Here is a 22906-nt window from a genome sequence, read left to right on the forward strand (position 1 = left end):
AAATGTAAATGTCCATTAAAAACCCTCTGTGTGGCCCACCTATTACCCAACAGAGAATGGTGCATACAGCTTGAACATAAAAAGAAAGAACTAGACCATGACTCCTGGCCATGTACCCTTTCCACACAAGCCTCAGAACAACCATCAAGCAGGTGCCAGGGCACTCACTCCATCTCCCGCTGAGAAAGCAAGCAGAAGCAGACAGCCTGTGCTCTTATCATCCACACAGAACTCACTAAGCCCTCATGTGCATGATGCACTGTCAGATGTGCTCCATGCTTCAAGTCTGTAGGCTGGGTATGGGAGGACTCTGGGAGAGGAGCCATAGGAAAGATGAGGAACAAGCTAATGGAGGCAGCTACAATAGCTTCAGAGTTCTAATGGGCTTGTCTTCCTCTGAACCCTTCAGTTCTAACCAGAAAGGCTGTGCTGTAATGGCACCCCTCAGATCCCCACTACCTACTTCCTACTTCTACATTTACACATACACTTAAGATCCCTTTAAGTCCTGGCACCCTTTAACCATGTACAATTATTTTTCTAACTTCTGAATTTAATTGTATGTATGTGGGTGTTTTGCCTGTATGTATATCTGTGCATCCAGGCATACCTGGTACCCACAGAGGTAAGAAGAGTTACAGACAGTTGTGAGCCACCATATATATGGGTGTGGAATCAAATCTGGGTCCTTGGAAGAGCAAGCTCTTACCTGCCATGCCATCTCTCCAGCTGCAACCCATGCTCTACCAGCTCTGCCTCTTCCTCAACTCTTAGAATTATCTTAGCATACTCCAAACTCCAGGAAAACAGATGAACCAGGATTTGTTCAACATTCTTATTTAAACATTATTCTTTTACCTAAAGATCCTGAAGGAGCAATGTGGAGCTGGCCTCTTTTAAAAGTTAGATATTTTGCATTATTAGTTAATTAATTAGTACACATACCATGGTGGCAGTCAGAGGATGATTTAAAGAGGCAGTTCTTCCATCATGTAGATTTCAGCCACTGAACTCAGGTCCTTAGGTTTGGCAGTAAGCACCTTTGCCCTCCAAGCCTTATAAGTAGGGTCACCAACTGCTTTCTGCCAGAAGTTGAATCCTGCTCTGTGGAGGGAGTTCATGCCTGGTATTTTAAGACTGGTCAAAAGCCTATGAGTAGGGGGTCATAGGCCCTAGGGGGTAAGCTAATACTATTGTCTTGCTAAATGAACATACTGCCCAAAGATCAGTGCTGCTATCAGTTTCAGAGTGGTTACTGTGGAGACTTGTAACTGGCCTAAATGCTGAGAGTAAGTGACAGTTGAATGTTTGGCCATAAATGGGATATCTGCATCACCCCTTTCAAGGCTCCGGGAACATCTGGGAAGAAGGAGGAGGACTGAAGACTGGAAGGGCAGGAGGACAGGGAGGGGTTGTGTGGAACACTGACTTGGGGCACGACTGCTGTGCTCTTGGCCTCCAGCAGCTGTGATTACTTGTACAGGAACTGCCATACAATTGGGCCTGCCAGCATCCTGTCATGGATGGGAAGGTTCACCAGACTACACGCCTTCCTCAAGAGTTACTTACTGACAGTTAATGGTGGCTGAGGCAGTAGCCACTGGTAAACTGCTCATGCTCCTGAAATAACTCATTAGTGCTCATGTGACCAAATCTTATTACACTAACTGGGTCACCAAAACAAACATAAAAGTAAAAGGGAGATTGGCTGGAAAAGGCATCGAGTCAATGGAATGGGGGTAGGACAAGAATGGGCAAGGCCAGATTTGACATGGTGGCTCAGACCTTTAACTTCAACACTTGGGAGATGTGTGTGTGTGTGTGTGTGTGTGTGTGTGTGTGTGTGTGTACACGTCATGCGTGCGTGTGTGAGCGCACACACATTGGTGCAGGTGGATCTCTGTGAGTTTGAGGCCGGTTAGGACTACACTGTGAGATCTTTTCTCAAACAAAACGAAAAAAAAAAAAAGCGTTGCTGTGTCAAGCATGGTGGTGCACATGCTTGGAAAGCCAAGACAGAGATCAAGACAGGTTAAGTCTAGTTTGGGCTATTAAAATCCTGTTTCTGGCCAGGTGGCGGTAGTGCATGACTTTAATCTCTGCACTCAGGAGGCAAGGCAGGCGGATCAGTTTGAGGTCAGCCTGCTCTACATAGTTAGTTCCAGGACAGCCAGGGATACACAGAGAAACCCTGCTCAAAAAACAAGAAGAAAAAAAAATCCTGTTTCTGAACTTGGTATGGAGGCTCACACCTTTAAATCCAACAGCAGAGGCAAATGGATCTCTGTGAGCTGCTGCATAAGAGTTCTACGCCAGCTAAGGCTAAATAATGAGACCTTATTTAAAAAAACAAAAACAAAAACAAAAAAAACAAGACAGAAGCCAGATAGTGGTGGCACGGCCTTTAGTCCCAGCACTTGGGAGACAGAGGCAGGTGGATCTCTGTGAGTTGGGCCAACCTGGTCTACAGAGTGAGTCCCAGGACAGCCAGGACTACAAAGAGAAACTCTGTCTTGAAAAACCAAAAGCCAAAATAAAACAAAAAAAGCAGACAGAGACAGAGGTGGGAGTGTGAGTAGGGAGAAAGTTAGATCAAGATGCTGTTTCTGGGGCTGGGGAATAGCTCAGCGGGCAGAATGCTCGTTTTGCATGCACAGAGCCATGGATTTGATGCCTAGCACCACAGAGAGAGAGAGTGAGTGGGAAGAACACCTTGTCTAAAAAAGTCTTCTGGCTTGAGTGTCTATCATGTGTTTGAGCTGCTTTAGGGAGGTATTAATGTACCAGAAGTAGACCAGTAGCACACTTTTTGCTGACCCTGGTGATCTCAGTTCCTCTCCAGTCTCCACACACTCCAACTGTTGGGTGAAATGTCCGTCGTCCCCTCCCCCCCCCCCCCGCCCCATTCCCCTGTAGTGGTTTGAGTCTTGTAGTGACTGGAATGAGCAATGGCCCTATAGGCAGGCTCCTGCGTTTGAACACTTGGTTCTCAGGCTGTGGTGCTGCTTGGGAATGTTATGGAGCCTTTAGGAGGCTGGAAGAAGTACAACACTGGCTTTGAGGGTTTAAGCTTGGACCCACTTCCTGCTTTTCTCCCTGCTTCCTGTGTGTGGATGAAATGTGATCAGCCAGCTTCTGCTCCTGCCACCATGCCCTCCTCGCCTGTTGTCATGTCTTCCCCATAATGATAAACTCTATTCAAAAGGAATTTTTCGCCAGGCAGTGGTGGCACACGCCTTTAATCCCAGCCCTTGGGAGGCGGAGGCCAGCCTGGTCTACAGAGCGAGATCCAGGAAAGGCGCAAAGCTACACAGAGAAACCCTGTCTTGACCCCCCCCCCCAAAAAAAAAAAAAAAGGGAATTTTTCTCCTCTTAAGTTGCTTTTTGCCAGGGCATTCTTCCACAGCAACAGAAAAGTAACTAATACAGGCCCCCAAAGCATCACCTCACTACACTCACAAGTCCATTAAAAAGAAATAATTTGAGGTAGGAAGAATTAATTAGTTTATTTAACCCAGTTGTTCCTCTGTTGTGTGATATTTTGTTTGTGTTCTGACAAATAAAACTTTCTTGGAGTCAGAGGGCGGAGCTAGCTACTAGTTAACCATAGCGATTTGGAGGTCTGTACAGAGAGGAACAGGAAGTGCTAAGGCCGAGCAGAGACAGGACTTCAACCCTTTTGGAGTAGAGGAACAGAAGAGGAAGGACGCAACTGTAGCTACTCTCCTGCTTCTCTGATCTTTCAGGTTTTTACCCTAATATCTGACTCCTGAGTTTTATTGGTAAGATTAATTAGATTCATGCTTCATTCCTTCAAACTGGGACAATTCAGAGTCGCCTTTGGCAGAGGGTGGTCTTCAGTGCTTCTGCTCTACTGTACACATGTTCTACCTCTTGTTTCGACATGCTCTTGTGTTGGCATCTGCAATCCTAAAGATGCTTTCTTGTCCTTGAAGTCCACATTGAGAGCCATCTACCTCAAGATGAAATCACCGGGGTAGGGAAGAATGTCACTCCAAAGCTACTATAAAGAATGAGTTCCCTGTATCCACTCCTACCCTCCTCTGAAGCACTGCCCTCCTCTCTGGCAAGTATAGCAGCTTACACTGCATGGCATTTGGTGAGCCAACTGTATGTACACTCTGTTCCTTACAGAAACAGGTTTTCCGCTATATTTTATATGTATGAAAACTGTACTGAGGGACTAGGCGTTAAGACAAATTCCCTGATAGGCAGACACACAGGGAGAGAGGCCAAGTCTAAATAATAAAGATAGTGAACTTCCTGCAGGCCCTGCCTGTGGACTGGTCCTACAAGTTCCAGACCAGACCAGGACATCTTTACCCTAAAGCTGTGGACCTATCAGCCTCCCTGTCTTGGTTCAATCTGACCAACCCTAAGTTGAGGAAGGAAGACCTCCTCCAGAGATGCTTAAAACCCCCCAGGCCTCAAAGAGAGACTGGGCTTCAGCTTCCCAAGTTCCCCTCTGCTTTTCTATGTGTGCCTTGCTGTGTGTGTATGTGTAAGGCTAACAAAAAGCCTTTCTTTAGCAGCAACTGCTGTCTGGGAACTGTTGCTGTCCCTGCCACTTCCTGTTGCATTTGTGATTCCCCTGCCTTTTAATTTTTAACTGGCAGAGAAGAGAAACCCAACAGGACCCCCCAGACTAACAGAACCTGTCTCACAAGGAGACATAACCTGAGCTTTCAGCGCAGTGACCCTAGCTGCCTCCCACCTTGGTTCTGCAGTTTAGAACCTGCATCTTAAACCACCTGCACTGCAGTTTACTCTGCCACTGCTAAGTCTGCTCTTCCTCACATCTCTGCAGAGGCCTCTGGTGGCTTTTTCTGGCCGTCTTTGATGATACCTTCGATGCAGTTAACTGAACCACAGCTTAGTTTGGTTCCTTGCTCTATGTTTGTCGTATTTTTTACACAACTATGATTTGTTTATAGTCTCTAAAAACAAACTGTGAAATCTGAACAGAAGTTTAGAAATTACCTTCACCAAACATCTTTAGTGTCTGTAAAGCTAAAACAAACAACATAGGATTGGCTTAAAAAGAATAAACCAAAAGACCTCCAAAGACCTCCTCCCTCCTTCAATATATGACATTTGGCATTTAAATATATATATATAAAATTGAATGAATACTGCGAATGTAATCTATGAATACCACAATGTGATTAATATCATGAGTGTAATTAATGAATATCATGAGTGTAATTTAAAAAATAAAAATTAAAAAAAAAAGAATAAATCAAGACATTCTAACCTTGACTGGCAATCCCAAGAGCCTCTGAGTAATTCTTTAAACTGCACATATTACACATTTTCCTGTGTGGATAGTTCACAATTAAAAAGAAATAAAAGAGGGCTGAAGAGATGGCTCACAAGTTGGGAGCACTTGTTCTTGCAGAAGACTTGGATTCAGTTCCCAACACCCACATGGTAACTCACAACTGTCTGTAACTCTGGTTCCAAAGGATCTGATGCCTTCTTCTGGCATCCATGGGCACCAGGTACACATGAGGTGCACAGACATGCATTCATGCAAAGCACGTATACACATAAAATAAATAAACCAATAAATAAAGAGAGAGGGAGGGAGGGAGGGAAGGAGGGAGGGAGAGAGTGCCAAGCATGGTGACATACACCTTTAATTCCAGCAGGCAGATCTATGAGTCTCAAGCCAGCAGCCAGGGATACATAGGGAATTCGAGGACAGTCAGAGATGCATAGAGAGACTCTGCCTGAAACCCTAGTACATGTTCATTCTAATGAGAGCCATAAGCAAAGCACTAGGGTGAGTGACTACTTCCAAGAGCATGGCGGGCTGACAGGACTCCCTGAGCTATACTCATGGTAACCATCTAAATGCAATATAAACATTTATTTTAAATTTTATTAATTTATTTTATGTGTATGGGTTTTTGCCATACTTAAAAGCTTCACTGAGCAAAGCGAGCAATCAACAGAAGGCAGAACCTTGGGAAATGAAGGGAACACCAAAGCTACCATCTGCCCTCAGGCTTTGCCCATCTTGGATATGGCTCTCTAGCAGCTGTTGTAGCCATTCACACACAAGACTACACAAAGATTTGCTTCTTTCTCTGGTGTTGTTTATACAGCAGATTGACATTTAAATTCCAAGCTGCCAAACTGCTTTGCAGATTACAGAGCTTACACTCCCACCCAGAAATGCATCAGTGTTCCTACCTCCCCTCCCCTGACAGAAGTTGCTGTATCAATCTTTTAACATCTGATTTTACTTTGTATTCTCCTGAACATTAATGATGCTGAACACAATTCCATGTACTTAACAGAGCATTCATTTATCTCCTTTAGTGAAGCATGTCTAATTTTTAAAAATAGGGTTATTTTCCCCTAACTAAGAAGCTATTTGCAATTGATACCCACTAGTAACAAAGGGAAAATCAGTTTTCTCCAATGGAATCTCACTGGGTATATCAACAACACTCCAGGGCAGGGCATGTCCAGGAGCAGTTGGCAAACACAAAATAAATGCTATGGTTTTTTGTGGACTTTTTGCTTCACTTGACATTTTTGTCTTACTGGTTTTTTGTTTTTTGTTGTTGTTGTTTTTTTGGTGGGTTTTTTTGTTTTGTTTTATTTTAAGAGAGAGACAGAGACAGAACACAAAGCTAGGTGGGTAGGACCTAGAAGAAGTTGGGGAAGGAGGAAAACATGCTCAAAATATTGTATGAAAAAATTTTAAATAAAAAAGAAAACATGGGTTGTTTTCTCATTCAGTTTTCAGAGTTCTTTATGTATTCTGTACGTAAATTATTCATCAAGCATATGATTCTCAAGTATTTCCTCCCAGACTTTGTCTGACTTTTTCTTACTAAATATTAAGACAACTTATATGTACTAAGCAATCAACACATATGACTGAAGCCAAATTCATTGGCTGAAAGATTTCTCTCATTAAAGGATGCAGAACGCCACACACAGCAAAGGAGAACAAAACAAAACAGGTATCCTATCGAGATCCAAAAGAAAATAGGAAGATAAAATACACAGAGAGAACTTTCTAGAATTATAGATGCTAACCCTCAGAATCAGTGAGTTTGACAAAGTCAAAATTAATTTACACAGCCTGACTCATAAATGGAGGATTATTTATTCCTAGTTTCATTAAATCTCAAATGCCACCAAATGAAAGGAGACTTCTGACCTATAGCAGACAACCCGAGGTAGGTCTAAGAGGAGAGAGAGCAACTGTGCAGACACAGCCCGGGGCCACGCGGCACAGGCCAGAGGGGCCCTGGGTGAGCATCCCAGGCACACTGCAGAGCTGTCACAGGGACCTGTGCATGAACTGTGCCGAGGGGACAAAGTAGCAGGCTTCTACACAAAGCAGACTAAGCAAAAGCTGTTTCAGTAGCAGGTAAATCCTGGCCTGCCCCTGCCCTCCACGTTTTTGCTACAATAGCTACAGTCTAGATTTTTTTTCTAGACATTGTTTATATGATAAGCAAAGCTGAGTCTGTGGTACCACATGAAAAATAGAGTGAGTAACCACATTAGTAATTACTTCCAAAAGTCAATTTCAGGGCAATTCAGCAGGTAAAAGGATAGTGTGTTTTTATCAAATGATGCTGGGAAAACTTGAGGTAGGTGTGTGTGTGTGTGTGTGTGTGTGTGTGTGTGTGTGTGTGTGTATGTGTGTGTGTCTGTCTGTCTGTCTGTCTACAAAAGAATGAATTTTGATTTCTATTTTATACCACACACAAAAAAATTAACTCAAAATAGATCATCAACCTAAATATGGGCTAAACCTGTAACATTTAGAAGAAATGAGGAAGAATCTACTGGCCTTGACAGCATGCTAGACATATATCAATAAAGCAGGAGCTGGTGTTCTCAGCAAGGTTGTCTGAGTAAAAAGGACAAAGAGCTTCCAGTACTATAACAAAGAACACACTTTTTGATGGACTGTGTCCTTTCAAAATTGTAAATCATCCCTGTGAGCACTTCTATCGAGTCAAAGAACCTGGGGTCTTTGGAACCTCACACAGAACACACAATAGAGAGTAAACCAAGTTTCTTTACAGTAGTCAAGCTACCACCTTGATCAGCCGGTCTTGTTGACCTGCAGCTTGTAGAGAGCAGAACCTCCCCAGCCCTTGCTTGAGCAGCTGCTAATGGGCATGACTCACACCAGTTCAGCATCTGGTTGTCATATTCCAACCTACATGCCCTCTCTCCCTCACAGCTGCTGCTTGATCTGCTCTTCTTGTCTCAGCTCACAAGGTAGAGAGAGCATTTACTATGTAATTGTTCTATCCAGGACAGACACAGAAATTATGGGGAAAATATTTTTAACATCTTGTTAATTTAAAAATGTACGTGAAAGTGCTTTGGAGACAATAAAGTGCTTTACAAGGCAATGCATTAGAGGATTAAAAGGCAGGTGTGTATGCTATAAAGTGTACTAAAACATCTTTGATGTGATGCTGTTAACAGTTGGTCCTCTAGACTGGAACTCAGGCTTCCCTCTAATTACAAGCTCTTATAAAAGGTACAAACACACTTAAAAAAGGTTTATTTTATATGTCTGAGTGTTTTGTCTGCCTGTATGTCTGTGCACCACATGAATGCAGTTTCCTTAGAGGTTAGAAGAGCCTGTCAGAACCCCTGGAATTGGAGTTACAGGTAGTTGTTAGCCTCCATATGAGTGTTGGGAATGGAACCTGGATCTTCTTGAAGAACAGCCAGTGCTCTTCACTACTGAACCATCACTCCAGCCCCATAAACACACTTTAAATTTAGTTTCAGGTCTAAAATTTTGTTGCTATTAACATTAACAATTTTATCAAGGAAAAAAAAAGACCACAGACCTATCAAAACTAGCCTTCCTTTACGTAGGAAAATTGTTCTGAGCACTTCCATCTATCATTCATCTGCCTCACCCTTAAAATACCATCTACTCAATACATTTGTGTCACCATGCCTGAAGCTCAGGTCATGGTAAATCTTAGAACTCAAAAAGATTTTCAGGGCTGTTGAGATGTCTCAAAAGGTAAGAACACTTGCCACCAAACCTGACAACCTGAATTCAATCCCCTCTGAGACCCACATGGTGGAAGCAGAGAAACTGAGTCCCCAAGTTGTCCTCTGACCTCCACATGTTCATTGCAGCATATATATGGACGGACGGTCGGACGGGACACACACACACACACACACACACACACACACACACACACACACACGTAAAAAAAGCAATAAAGGATTCTCAAAACTGTGTTGTTAATTCTGAATTCTTACTGTGGTGTATGGCTGTACCCTGGAGGCAATATTGCCTGGTACAGGAACAGTCACATAAGGACTGTTTTAGATCCCACTAAATTTACACAATCACAAATTCCACCAAGAATTATTTATTTACTTAGAGACAGAGTCTCACTATGTAGCCCAAGGTAGCTTAGAACTTCACTATATAGCTGAGGATGACCTTGAACTCACAGCAATCCTCCTGCTTCTACTTCCCAGGTGGTTAAAATATAGACATGTACTGCCACATCTATCTGTGTCAGGAAATCTTAGAGTAAGAGATGCCATGTATGCAACAGGCCTGTAAGATCAGCACTCAGGAGGTGGAGTCAGGAGGATCAGGAAGTCAAGGTCATCCTTGGCTACACAGCAAGTCTGATGTAAGCCTGGGATACAGTGAGGCTTTGTCACAAATGAGGAATGAGGATGAATGAGAGAGAGACAAAGACAGAGACAGACTGATTTCCTGAAACAGTTAAGAGCTTTCTGCAGGACTCCAGATTTAGAGTGGACAAGTATGTCAGATAAAGGATGTAGGAAATACTCTTTAGAGATTGGAGTGCAAGGAAGAGGAATGCCCTATGGTGGTATTTTATTTGTACTGAAATGTGATTTTATTTGTATGTCAATAAATAAAGTTGCTTGGGGGTCAGAGCTAATAGCAAGCCATAGCAGAGCTGGGTGTTAGTGGCGCATGCCTTTAATCCCAGCACTTGGTAGAAGAGCTAGGTAGATCTCTGTGTGGTCAAGGATACAGCCAGCATTGGAGACACACGCCTTTCATCTCAATACCATAGAAGACCTGGAGGGCTGTACATACAGGCAGTGACGAGGCAGTCATGTGTTTGGGTTTACAACAATGAGAAGGCAGAACAGAAAGACTATATAAAGACAAACACACAGGAAGTAGGTCTCTTTCGTAGAGATCTCTTGGCTGAAGAGGCTAGCTGCAGCAGGCAGTAAGGCTCTTAGCTCTGATCTCTTGGCTTTCTTCTTTGCATCGGTTCTGTGTTTCTTATTTAATAAGACGGTTGGTTACATCTACAATGCCCAACCTTAACATCAGCATTTCTGAGTGGCACAAGGACTATGACATTGAAACCAGAAAAAAATGTGGGGCTGGGGAGATGGCTTGGTGGGTAAAGCACTTGCCACCAAAGTGTGAGGACCTGAGTTTGAATCCTCAGAACCCACCTAAAAGCTGGCCTATGTAGAGCTAGCTGTAATACCATGGTTCCTACAGAGAGATGGAGGCAAAGACTGGAAAGTCCTGGGACTGGCAGGCCTGCTAGTCTGGTGGAACATCAGTGAATAAAAAGGAAGGTGGATGGAAAGGACCAACACCTAAGGCTGTCTTCTCACCTGTAGACACAGACAAACACTTATACATGTGCATACATTATATATGTACACACACCCAAATGCTTTTCAGTAAGATCAACTAGAAATTATTATCCATATGTTTCTGTGGTGGCTGATTTATTTGAATGCTTGTTCCTTGGTGAATGTTTTGGGATAGATTAGGAGGTGGGGTCTTATTGGAGGAGGTGTGGCCTTATTAGTGAAGGTGTGTCACTGGGGGTAGGCTTTGAGGGTTCAAAAGCCATTGCCAGGCCCAGTCTCGATCTCTCCGCCTCCAATTTGTGGATCAGGGTGCAAGCTCTTAGCTGATGCTCCAGCACCATGCCTGTCTGCCTGCTGCCATGCTCCCTACCATGATGGCAATGGATTCAACCTCTGAAATTGTAAGCAAGCCTTCAATTAAATACTTTCTAAGTTGCTTTCATTATGGTGTCTTTTCACAGCAACAGAAAAGTAACTAAGACATGCTCCATGGTGGCTATTTATAAAACTTAAAGAAACTTATTATTAACTAGGTTATACTGTCTCCCTTCTTCCCTCCCTCCCTCCCTCCCCTCTGTGGGGTCTCTATATGCAGATCATACTGGCCTCAAACTCACAGAGATCCACCTGTTTCTGCCTCTCAAAAGCTGGAGTTAAAGGTGTGTACCACCATCTATCCCAGATGACCTTGAACTCACAGTATAGTCAAGGATGACCTTGAACTAATGACCCTCCTGTCTTCACCTTCCCAGTGCTGAAGTTACAGGTATATGCCACTATTCTTGGTTCATGAGGCACTGGACATGGAACCCAGAACCTCATTCATGCTGGGAAAACTCTCTAACAACTGAATTACCGCCCTTAACACTCTGTAGACAAAGTCTAAAAATGGTAATTAGAGCCAGGTGGCGGTGGTGGCGTATGCCTTTAATCCCAGAACTCGGGAGGCAGAGGCAGGTGGATCTCTGTGAGTTTGAGGCCAGCCTGGTCTACAGAGTGAGATCCAGGAAAGGCGCCAAAGCTACACAGAGAAACCCTGTCTCAAAAAAACAAAAAAACAACAACAACAAAAAAGAATGGTAATTAGAACTAGATAAAAGTATATAAATATTGCCAAACTTGACAAAATAAGTTATATGCTGCTTAAAATGTAGAAAGAGGGAAGACAGAAAAAGGGATAGGAGGCTAGTATCCTTCTTTCACTAAGATAGAGGCATGTGATTCAAAGAAGCAGAGATTTGGGGCTGGAGAGATGGCTCATCAATTAAGAACACTTGTTGCTCTTTCAGAGGACCTGGGTTTGGATCCCAACACCCACATGACAGCTGTCAACTCTCTAAAAACCTTAGTTTTAGGGGATCCAAAGCCCTCTTCTAGCCTCCATGGGCACTGGTCACATACATGGTATACATACATGCCTACATGCAGGCAAATCACTTACATACATTATAAAGATAAGTCTTCAGAAGAGGAAGAGGAGGTGGCAATGGCAATTCAGATTAGGTCTTCCTTATCCAAACATCCAAAATCCAACATTTTTGAGTTCTAACCTTACTTTTGGATTAGGGATAGTTAACCAATGACGTTTCCAGTCTGAAAACCTATGAAATCTGAAACACTTTGAAGTTAGGTAGATCCTCAACCTGTACATTCAGAGTAAACAACAAAAGCAGCACATCATCAATAAGCTGGGAAGTTGAGAGGCAAATGTAGCCAGTGTGCAAGTCTTGTGGCTAGTATACAGCCTCTCCCTCCAGACCCCACATCCTTTTTTTGGTTTTGTTTTCTGGTTTTGGTTTTTTTTTTTTTTTTTTTTGGTTTTGGTTTTTTGAGGCAGGGTTTCTCTGTGTAGTTTTGGTGCCTGTCCTGGATCTCGCTCTGTAGACCAGGCTGGCCTTGACTCACAGAGATCCACCTGGCTCTGCCTCCCGAGTGCTGGGATTAAAGGCGTGCGCCACCACCGCCCGGCCAGACCCCACATTCTTACCGGCATCTAACTAGGTCAAACACTTGCCCAAGGTTAAATGTCTAGTTAGATGCAGGATGAGAAAGAACTAAACTAATCCTCTAGTCTTATAATTATTTGGAAAAGTCATTACTAAAATTTCCAAACAAGAGACCATGTTGAAATTTCCCTGTCTACTTGTCCTTTCCAGCATGCCAGCATTCCTGAAAAGGGGCCTTCCATGTCTCCTTGGCCATGTAACCTACTCTCCAAAGCTACACAGAGTGCTGAAGGAACTTCTCTCATTGTCAGTGCTAACACATGCTCACCATCCACCCACTTTGTTCTTCAATCCTGACACAATGATCACAGCATCAACACTGAAGAAATGAAACCAGCCTGTCTGGTCAGTTCTTGGTTTCAGTGCTGGCAGGCAGACTCCTGTGCTTACTGACCAGTCAGTCCAGCCTACTTGAAAAGTTACAGGCCAGATAGGTCCCATCTCACAAAACAAGGTGGACACATCTTGAGAGACAATACTGTAATTGTCCTCTGGCCTCTACAGCAGTGGTTCTCACCCTTCCTAATGCTGCGACCCTGTGATACAGTCCCTCATGTTGTGGTGACCCCCAACCATAAGATTATTTTCATTGCTGCTTCATAACTGTAAATTTTGCTACTGTTATGAATCATAATGTAAGTGTCTATATGAGACCCACAGGTTGAGAACCACTGCTCTGCACCTGGATGTGACCAGTTACTCAAGCATAGCAAAAAAAAAAAAAATCAATTTAGCTCCCATGACTTACCCCATTTTCAGTGCGTTTTTCTCCAGGAACATTTATTACATTTCTCTGGGTTCTCTGCTCTTGGGTCTGACGGCCACCTAAAGAGATGAGATCAAGCTTACTGTGAGGGCTCATCCACACTGTTAACTGCAGTTAGAAACACCATGAAAACACCCGTGTGTGCCTATGAAGGGGGTTTCCAGAAAGGTTTAACTAAGGTGGGAAGACCCACCCTGAAGGTGTGTACTACTGGGCCATGGGCTTGGGTTCTAGACTGACTAAAAAGAGCCGGAGAGTTCACGCTCTGCTTCCCGCCAGAACAGCCTACCTACCATGCCTTTCCCACTATGATGGATAGTATGACTACTTAAACTGTGAACCAAAAGAGACTTTGCCAATTATTTTTTCCTACACTTTCTTCTACTTAAATTTGAGTTTCATACGTGAGTACTGAACTTATATTTCCAGTTTTTTTCCCTTTTATTTTATTTTACAATACCATTCAGTTCTACATATCAGCCACGGGTTCCCCTATTCTCCCCCCTCCCACACCCTCCCCTTACCCCCCAGCCCACCCCCCATTCCCACCTCCTCCAGAGCAAAGCCTCCCCCGAGGACTGCGATCAACCTGGTAGACTCAGTCCAGGCAGGTCCAGTCCCCTTCTCCCAGACTGAGCCAAGTGTCCCTGCATAAGCTCCAGGTTTTAAACAGCCAACTCATGCAATGAGCACAGGACTCAGTCCCACTGCCTAGTTGCCTCCCAAACTGATCAAGCCAATCAACTGTCTCACCTATTCAGAGGGCCTGATCCAGTTGGGGGCCCCTCAGCCTTTGGTTCATAGTTCATGTGTTTCCATTCGTTTGGCTATTTTTTTTCAATAACTGAGTAAAACCAAAATTTATTATAAGCCACAGTCGTCCTAGGGACCTCCATGCTATATATATAGCCTCCATGGTTCTATGGGTTGTGGTCTGATTGTTCTTTATTTTATATCTAGAATCCACTTATGAGTGAGTACATACCATGACTGTCTTTCTGAGTTTGGGTTACCTCACTCAGGATGATTTATATTTCCAGTTTTTAAAAAGAACTTACTATCATTATCATTATTTGTTTTTTACATAAGGTCTTGCTGTATGGCCATGGCTGTCCTGGAACTTGCTGTGTAGACTCACAGAGACCCTCCTGCAGGTGCCCCCACACCCACTCTTCATTTTTAATTGCATGTCTGTGTGTCTGTATGTGGGTTTATGCACATAAGGGCAGTACCAATCCAAGCCCTAAGAGGGCACTGGATGCCCTGGAACTAGAGTTACACACACACACAGCTGTTAGCTGGGTGCTGGGAACTGAACTCAGGTCCTCCATAAAAGCAGTATGTGCTCTTAACCACTAAGATGCCTCTCCAGCCCCCAAAAGATTTTTCTTTGCCTTTAAAAAATGTTTTATTTCTTATTTGCGTGTGTGTGTGTGTGTGTGTGTGTGTGTGTGTGTGTGTGTGCACAGGCGCACACATGCCCACATAGGCCAGAAGAAGGTATTTGATCCCCTGGAGCTGGAGTTTCTAGTGGTTGTGGGCCGCCTGATCTTTGTGCTGGGGACTGAACTCAGGTCCTCTGGAAGAGGAGAAAGCACTTGAAACTGCTGAGCCTTCTCTTTTGCTCTCAGCTATTTCTTTCCCCACAGAAATGAGAAAAATAACAAAATTTCCAAGCCTTCAATTTTTCCACTTTTTGCATATTTATTGAGTATAAATGTAAAATACCAGACTCAGACTCAGTACAGTTAAAAATGTTCTGCAATCAGTCTTTTCATGTATTTTAATTTACACATGCACACACTTCAAACATGAAATTCATAGTCAAGCATGAAATCGATTTGCTTTCCTAAGTGTTTTAAATGGGGCTGGAGAGATGGCTCTATGGTTATGAGCACTGGCTGCTCTTCTGGAGGCCCAGGGTTCAATTCCCCAGCACTCTCATGTGGCTCACAACCTTCTGTAACTACAAGTCCCAGGGAGTCTGACACTTCTGGTTCTGACGGCACTGGGTACGCATGGGGTGCACACACACACACACACATGAAGGCACCAGGCACAGAAGTGGTGCACAGGCAGACATTCAGGGACGAGGCATGTATGTGGTGCATAGACACACATGCAGGCAAACATAAAATAAATGTAAAAACAAACTGTGTTTTAATTGCCAGGTATGGTGGTACACACCTTTAATCTCAACACTCAGAAGCAGAGGTAGGCAGATCTTTATGAGTATGAAGCCAGCCTGGTCTATATATTGAGTCCCAGGCTGGCCAAGTTTACAAAGTGAGACCCTGTCTCAAAAAACAAGAACAGGAAAGAAAAAAGAAAGATGATTTTACAGCAAGTACGAGCTCAGCTAGCAGGAACAATTCTCTTTAATGGATAATACAAATAAAGAAGGGCAGCCAGGCATGGTGGCACACGCCTTTAATCCAAGCACTTGGGAGGCCAGAGGTTCCAGGACTACAGGGGCCAACAGAGAGAACCTGTGTCAATACACACACACACACACACACACACACACACACACACACACACACACACAAGAGCAAATAAAGGAGGGTAACTTGCAGCAAAGAAATCCTCCTTTACCAAATTACCTCCTTTTGCGGTGTTTTTTTTTTTTTTTTTTTTGTTTGTTTGTTTTTTTGTTTTTGGTTTTTGGAGACAGGGTTTCTCTGTGTAGCTTTGGAGCCTGTGCTGGATCTCACTCTGTAGACCAGGCTGGCCTCGAACTCACAGAGATCCGCCTGGCTCTGCCTCTTGAGTGCTGGGATTAAAGGCATGTACCACCACCACCCGGCTTTTGAGTTTATTTTATAATTAATACCAAAAGTCACTTATACTCATTATAATACAATAAAAAAATTTTTTACTCTACAGTGTTTATGTATCAGGAAAAAAAATCCCTTATTTTCTGCAAAATTTATCTTAAAAAACAGGTGTATGTTTGTACAGATCAAAATTCAAAAGAAACAGAAAGGTTTATGTTGTGGAATATTTTGTAACTGTGTAAAGGTGTGTTACATTTGTTTTATGCTGCATTTGTTTAACTATGTAAAGATGTGTTATATTTGTTTCACCTTGCCTGCCTAAGGCACCTGATTGGTCTAATAAAAAGCTGAACAGCCGGGCTGGAGAGATGGCTCAGAGGTTAAGAGCATTAACTGCTCTTCCAGAGGTCCTGAGTTCAATTCCCAGCAACCACATGGTGGCTCACAACCATCTGTAATGAGATCTGGTGCCCTCTTCTGGCTTGCATATAAATAAATAATAAATACATTATTATATACTAAATAAATAAATAAATAAATCTTTTTAAAAAAAGCTGAACAGCCAATAGCTAGGCAGTAGGAGGGATATAGGCAGGGACAGTGCATAGAGAGAATGAGTAGAAGGAGGAATTTAGGCAGAGAAAGATGTGAACAAGGGAGGAAGAGAGGGAGATGCATGTGGCCAGCCAGACACAGAGGAGCAGTGAAAGTAGGGACATACAGGATGAAAGAAAGGTAAAAAGTCACTAGGTGTGGGGCGCACACCTTTAGTCCCAGCACTCGGGAGGCAGAGGCAGGTGGATCTCTGTGAGTTCAAGGCCAGCCTGGTCTACATAGTGAGTTAAGGACAGCCAGGGCTGTTTCTACAGAGAAACCCTGATTTGAAAAAAAGAGAAAGAAAGAAAGAAAGAAAGGTAAAAAGCCCTGAGGCAAAATGTAGATGAAGAGAAACAGGTTAAATTAAGTTATAAGAGCTAGTGGCAAAAGCATAAGATAAGGCTGAGCATTGATAATGATAATAAGTCTCCGTGTCATGAACTGGGAGCTGGTCGGTGGCCCAAAGGGAAACCTGCTACAGGTCTTCAATTAACAACACCTTCTTCCTGTCCTGCAGCCATCCCATTCTCTTCTGCCAAGGCTAACATTTCCAGTTTCTCACATGTCCTTCCAAAGCTGCCTACACACATAAAGCATGTGCATTAATGCAGTCACTCTTGTCTGAGTCACACAAAAAGCAGCACCAGTATGGTATAAACACTGTGTGGCATCAGGGAACAGAATTTCTTCTGTATTTAAAGCTGCAGAGCCCTCCACCATGTGGATATCCCCTATGGGCATTTATAGTGTTCCTATCAGTAGTAGATAAAGAGCCACACTGTGTGCACCTTATTTTGTATAGGTTCAGTAACAGATCGAATGTAGACCTTCTACAGGAAAACTGCTGGGTTAAAAGGCTTTGTGCTTTTTTTTATTTTATTAAGGTTTATTCATTTTATGTGTGTCTTGCCTACATGGATATATGAATATCTTGTATGTGCTTCGTGCCCAAGGAGGTCAGAAGGTGGCTCAGATTCCCTTGAACTGGAGTTAGAGATAGCTGTAAACTACTATCTGGGGGCTCAGAATCAGTACTCTTAACTGGTGAGTCATTTCTCTCTGGCCCAGCTTTGTACTTTTATTTATTTATTTACTTATTCATTATTTGTTTATTTTGAGGCAGGGTCTCTTGCTTTTCTATCAAACACTTTTTTTTATAACTCTTTTTTATATTTATTTATTTATTTATTTATTTATTTATTTATTTATTTATTTATTTTTTGTTTTTTTCAAGACAGGGTTTCTCTGTGTAGTTTTGGTGCCTGTCCTGGATCTCACTCTGTAGACCAGGCTGGCCTCAAACTCACAGAGATTTGTCTGGCTCTGCCTCCCGAGTGCTGGGATTAAAGTTGTGTACCACCACTGCCCAGCCAAACACTTTTCTATAAATTTCTAAGACTTTTTACTTGGAAATAAAAATATACTCACCCATGTGAGTTATCCATGTTGTCAGCATGCTTACAGGCATCAGTTTTTCTTTTTATTTTTTCTTTTTTGTTGTTTCTTTTTGTTTTTAAGACAGGAACTCACTATGTAGCATTGGCTGGCCTGGAGCTCAGAGATCTACCTGTCTCTGCCTTCTGAATGCTGGGATTGTGTCTACCACCATACCTGGCTTTGGTTTTGTTTTAAACAGCACACCTACTGGTCTTGTCTTTTATAGTATGATATTATACTGAGAAAGACTTGGTCCACTCTAAAATCAGAAATTTTTTTTATAGCCTTTTCCTTTATTATTTCAAGGTTTCATTTTAAAATCTAAATGTTTGACCTATGTGATAATTATTAAAATTAATCTCTTCATATATTGCATGTTTACACATTATCATATTTGAATGCATTATCTTACCAGCTTGTTGTCCCGAAAGAAAGCAAGAGCCCGTGCCTACAGGTTGCAACATACTCAAATCTGCAATTGCAGAGGTCAAAGCCACATGGAATACAACTTTGAGTGAAAGAAGAAAATGTGTGAATAAATTTTTCTAAAATTAATTAGTATGATAAAAGTTAACAAGTTAATGAAGAAGAAAACATTTATCTACCTTGTTCACTGCTCTCAGCTGGAGAGTCCTCATGTCGAAGAAAAAATTTCACTTCTTCCCTGCGAGGCCCCCACTTCTGCAGGTGTTCATACATCATGTGGTCATAGGGGATGGGGCGTTCTAGGAGAAAGACTACAGTTTACTCCAGAAGCAGAATAATTAACACCAGTCAAAGTATGTACGTACGTACCTACGCACACCTCCCCCCCCCACACACCAAGAATTCAAGAACAGTAAAAGCTCCACATTTTACTTTACTGAACAAAAGTAGAATGAAGGAGAAATGAAAAACAATGAGGCAACATAGAAACACAGTAGTAAATGCCGAAGTAAATTCCCAGTGTCCACTAGGGAACAATGAAAACATGTCTGTAAAAACAGTTACTTATCACAAAGCAGTATACCCTGCATCCTTCAAAGAAATGAAACAAACTAGCTATATTTTATTTATTAAAACATTACACATAGCAATGGCTGTCTAAAGGTCCACCACAGGACTTCCTGCAGAGACAGGCAGATTATTAATTTGGTAAATGCTGGTCCCTGTAAGTGTGGGCAGTTTAAATTCTATTTCAAATATCTTTTAGAATACTAGATTGATTTATTTTATTGTAAGTGTTTTCCTGCAGGTGTGTTTGTGCACCACATGTGCAAGCTCTCAGAGGCCAGGTGAGGGCATCAGATCCCCTGGAACTGGAGTTACTGGCAGTTGTGATCCACCATGTGGGTGCTGGGAACTGAACTGGGTCCTCTTGAAGAGTAGCCAGTGCTCTTAACTGCTAAGCCATCTTTCAAGGCCCTCAAGTATTTTTTTAAGAAGCAAACCTTATTAACAGAATGTTCTGTTTTACCAATCCCTTGACTGACAAAGAACACTAATGTGGCTGTTGCATTTTCCTGTTTATAATGTGTCCACTTCCCTTCTCTGTGGACTATTTCAGGTACTTCTGAGACAACTAAAAGGCAAAGGACAATAAAATCAATGAACTCTTACTTCCTAAAACACAAAGACTGAGTATACATTTTCTGGCTCTTTGGATTTTTACATTTTACCTACCTATCTACCTACCTACTCATTTACTTAGAGACAGGATCTCACCATGTAGCTTTGGCTGGCCTGAAACTCACTATGTAAATCTGCCTGCCCCAAGCTGGGGCAGCTGGGCAGTGGTGGCAGCAGCGGCTGCAGCGGTAGCAGCAGCAGTGACACACACCTTTAATCCCAGCACTCAGGAGGCAGAGTCAGGTGGATCTATGAGTTCAAGGCCAGCCTGGTCTACAGATGGAGTTCCAGGACAGCCAAGGCTACACAGTGAAACCATCTCAAAAAAACAAAAACAAAACAAGAAATCTGCCTGCCTCTGCCTTCTGAGTGCTGAGATTATTATTTCTGCAGTACTGAAGACTGAACCCAGAGCCTCATATAAGCTACGCTACTACTGTGTGCACGCATGTGTGTAGCCTAGAGGACAACCTTGGGTGTCATTCTCTGGGCACTGGACATATTATTATTATTATTATTATTATTATTATTATTATTTATTTTGAGCTAGAGCCTCTCCTTAGCCTAGAGTTTACCCAAAAGGCTAGGTTAGTCAGCCAATGATGCAGGGACCTGTGTCCACTGCAGGAGGCTGTGGGAATGTACAGCAGTGACAACTAGTGTTTAACAGGTCAACCAACTAGGCGCATGCAAAGGCAAAGCCATGGGGTTATTGACTGTAACAACTGGTTGTTTTCTGTCTGTAGCTTTCTCAGGTGCCACTGCTATGCCTAATAAGAACTGTAGTGATATATCGTGTACCCTAATAAACTTGCCTGGGGTTCGGAGAACAGAGCCAGCCACTGGATTACAGAGGCCAGACAGTGGTGGCACACACCCTTAATCCTATCACTTGGGAGGCAGAAATCTGTCTGGATCTCTGTGAGTTCAAGGCCACACTGGAAACAGAGCCAGGTAGTGGTAGCACACACCTTTAATTCCAGTACTGGGAAGCACACACGCTTTTAACCCCAGGAAGTGACATGGCTGGGCAGAGAAAGGTATATAAGGTGTGAGGAAACAGGAACTAAAGCAGCTCAGGTGAGATTCTTTTGGGTGAGGACTCAGAGGATTTCAGTCAGAGGATTCATGGAGTTGGTGAGGTAATAGGTAGTGGCTGTTGCTTGCTCTGCTTCTCTGATCTTTTAGCTTTCACCCCAATATTTGGCTCTGGGTTTTCTATTAATAAGACCATCTAAGATTTGAACAACAAAGAACAGCTGTGGGGTTCTTTCCACAGCCCTTTGGTGATGTGTTTTACACTTAATGGGCACATATTAAGCTGTGGATAGTCAGGAAGATGATTTCTGTTTAAGCTGTATAATTCTGATGAACAGAAACAATACCAGAATATTCTTCTTTACTGTCACAGGAAAGTAGCAGTATTCTCAGTCTCACAGACAGCTAACTTTAGACTTCAGAACAAATTCAAAACAGACTAAGCTGCCCCTGCAGAAAATACACAAAAAACTAATTCCCAGGTGTTGTTTATTGCTAAATCAAGGACAGGCTGTTTACACTGAGATATAATTCCCTGCAGTTGTTCTCTTTCTGCACATACCCTGAACGCTCAAGGTTCAGCCTGCTACTGTTATTGTTAAGTCCTGAATTTCAATGTCATTCTGTGTCTGGGAAAAAGTTATGTTCAAGGCCAAGCGTTTACTCACTGGCTGGTCTTTGTGACCTTACTAGCCTGAGAAAAACTGTGACTTCATATGTTATGAGAATGGGTCAGGCCCTGAAAATGTAATGTATAACTGTCCAGACTTTGGCTGAGACAGAATGAGCAGCAGCGGTGTGGACAGAGATGTCTGCACAGAGCTATGTGAGAGCTGCTGCAGAATGTGAGTGAGAGGGGTGTGTGTGCGCGCACGCGCACGAGCTGAGCGAGAGATGAAAAAGGAGCATGAGAGAAGTGTGTGGGAGTGAGTGGGTGAAAGAGTGAGTGAATAGTGTAGACGTATGTGTGTGTGAATGAGTGAGTGAGAGCTGTGTGAAAGAGCTGCTGCTGCCCGGGTGGGGAGTGGGGTCAGAATGGGCCGTGGTGGCGCACGCCTTTAATCCCAGCACTTTGGAGGCAGAGCCAGGCGGATCTCTGTGAATTCGAGGCCAGCCTGGTCTACAGAGTGAGATCCAGGACAGGCACCAAAAAACAGAGAAACCCTGTTTCAAAAAAAAAAAAAAAAAAAACCAACAACAGCAACAAACAAACAAACAAACAAACAAACAAACAAAAAAAAAGGAAAGAGCTGCTGCTCTATAGAGGAGCTGTGCCTAGGAACTGTGTAAAGGGCTGTATGGTGAGCGAGCTCTGTAAATGCGGTGTTTAGCTGTGGCTGTGTGGAGATTTGTAACTGTGTGGAGGCAAGGAGGATGAAGCTGTATAGAAAAGATATGTAGAAATGTATGTAAAAGACAGATGTGCAAACATGTGAAAATAGATGTAACTGTGTACAGAGATGCATGACCATATGTATTTAAAGGAAGATGTGTAGCTGTAAGTATAGAATGCAGCAGTGTGGAGACAGAGTCAGAGACCATTTTTAAGATGAAGCAAAAGAGAAAATTACCGTCAGAAAGCATGTTCAACACTAGTTGTCACTGCTGCACATTCCTGCAGCCCCTGCAGTCCACCACCTCAGCCCTGGGATCACAAGCAAACTATTACACCAGGCTTTGCCCATTTGTGGTTTGTTTTGCTGTGTTTTGTTTTTGTCTGTCTGAAACAGGGTCTCACTGTTTTCCTTCTATTGGGACAAACAGCCTTGGATGGCCCCACTGTGTACACCAGGATGATTTTAGACCTCCATCAATTTTCCCACATCTGCCTTCTTCCCACCTCTGCACCCCTAGGGCTGGGACTGAAGTTCTTGATGTTCAAGTCACTAGTTCTAGGCTGACTGTGTGTACTGAGGACAGACTTGTAATTTTGTTGGTATCTTTTTTAAACTAGAGTTTGGTTCCCAGTTGGGTTGCTCACAACTGTTTCTAATTCCAGCTCCAGGTGAGCCAAGGTCCATCTTCTGGCC

The 22906-nt window shown here is 43.0% G+C and overlaps 1 protein-coding gene across 4 annotated transcripts in view; it reads right to left on the bottom strand.

Annotated features, from left to right (window-relative positions):
* The window catches only part of Ppp1r13b (protein phosphatase 1 regulatory subunit 13B), an 86277-nt gene that overhangs the window by 22410 nt on the left and 40961 nt on the right, over window positions 1–22906 (bottom strand). For 2 of the 4 annotated variants that reach the window (XM_037210877.1, XM_028883719.2), the window contains exons 3-5: window positions 18836–18955; window positions 18643–18738; window positions 13402–13478 (exon numbers count right to left, since the gene is read on the bottom strand). In XM_037210877.1, the coding sequence (XP_037066772.1) occupies window positions 13402–13478; window positions 18643–18738; window positions 18836–18955 (293 nt within the window). The remainder of the gene's footprint in view (window positions 1–13401; window positions 13479–18642; window positions 18739–18835; window positions 18956–22906) is intronic. The other 2 variants (XM_028883720.2, XM_037210878.1) reach the window with 1 other exon arrangement.

This window comes from Peromyscus leucopus, chromosome 14, assembly GCF_004664715.2.
Source record: "Peromyscus leucopus breed LL Stock chromosome 14, UCI_PerLeu_2.1, whole genome shotgun sequence".
In the NCBI taxonomy this organism is placed as follows: Eukaryota; Metazoa; Chordata; class Mammalia; order Rodentia; family Cricetidae; genus Peromyscus; species Peromyscus leucopus.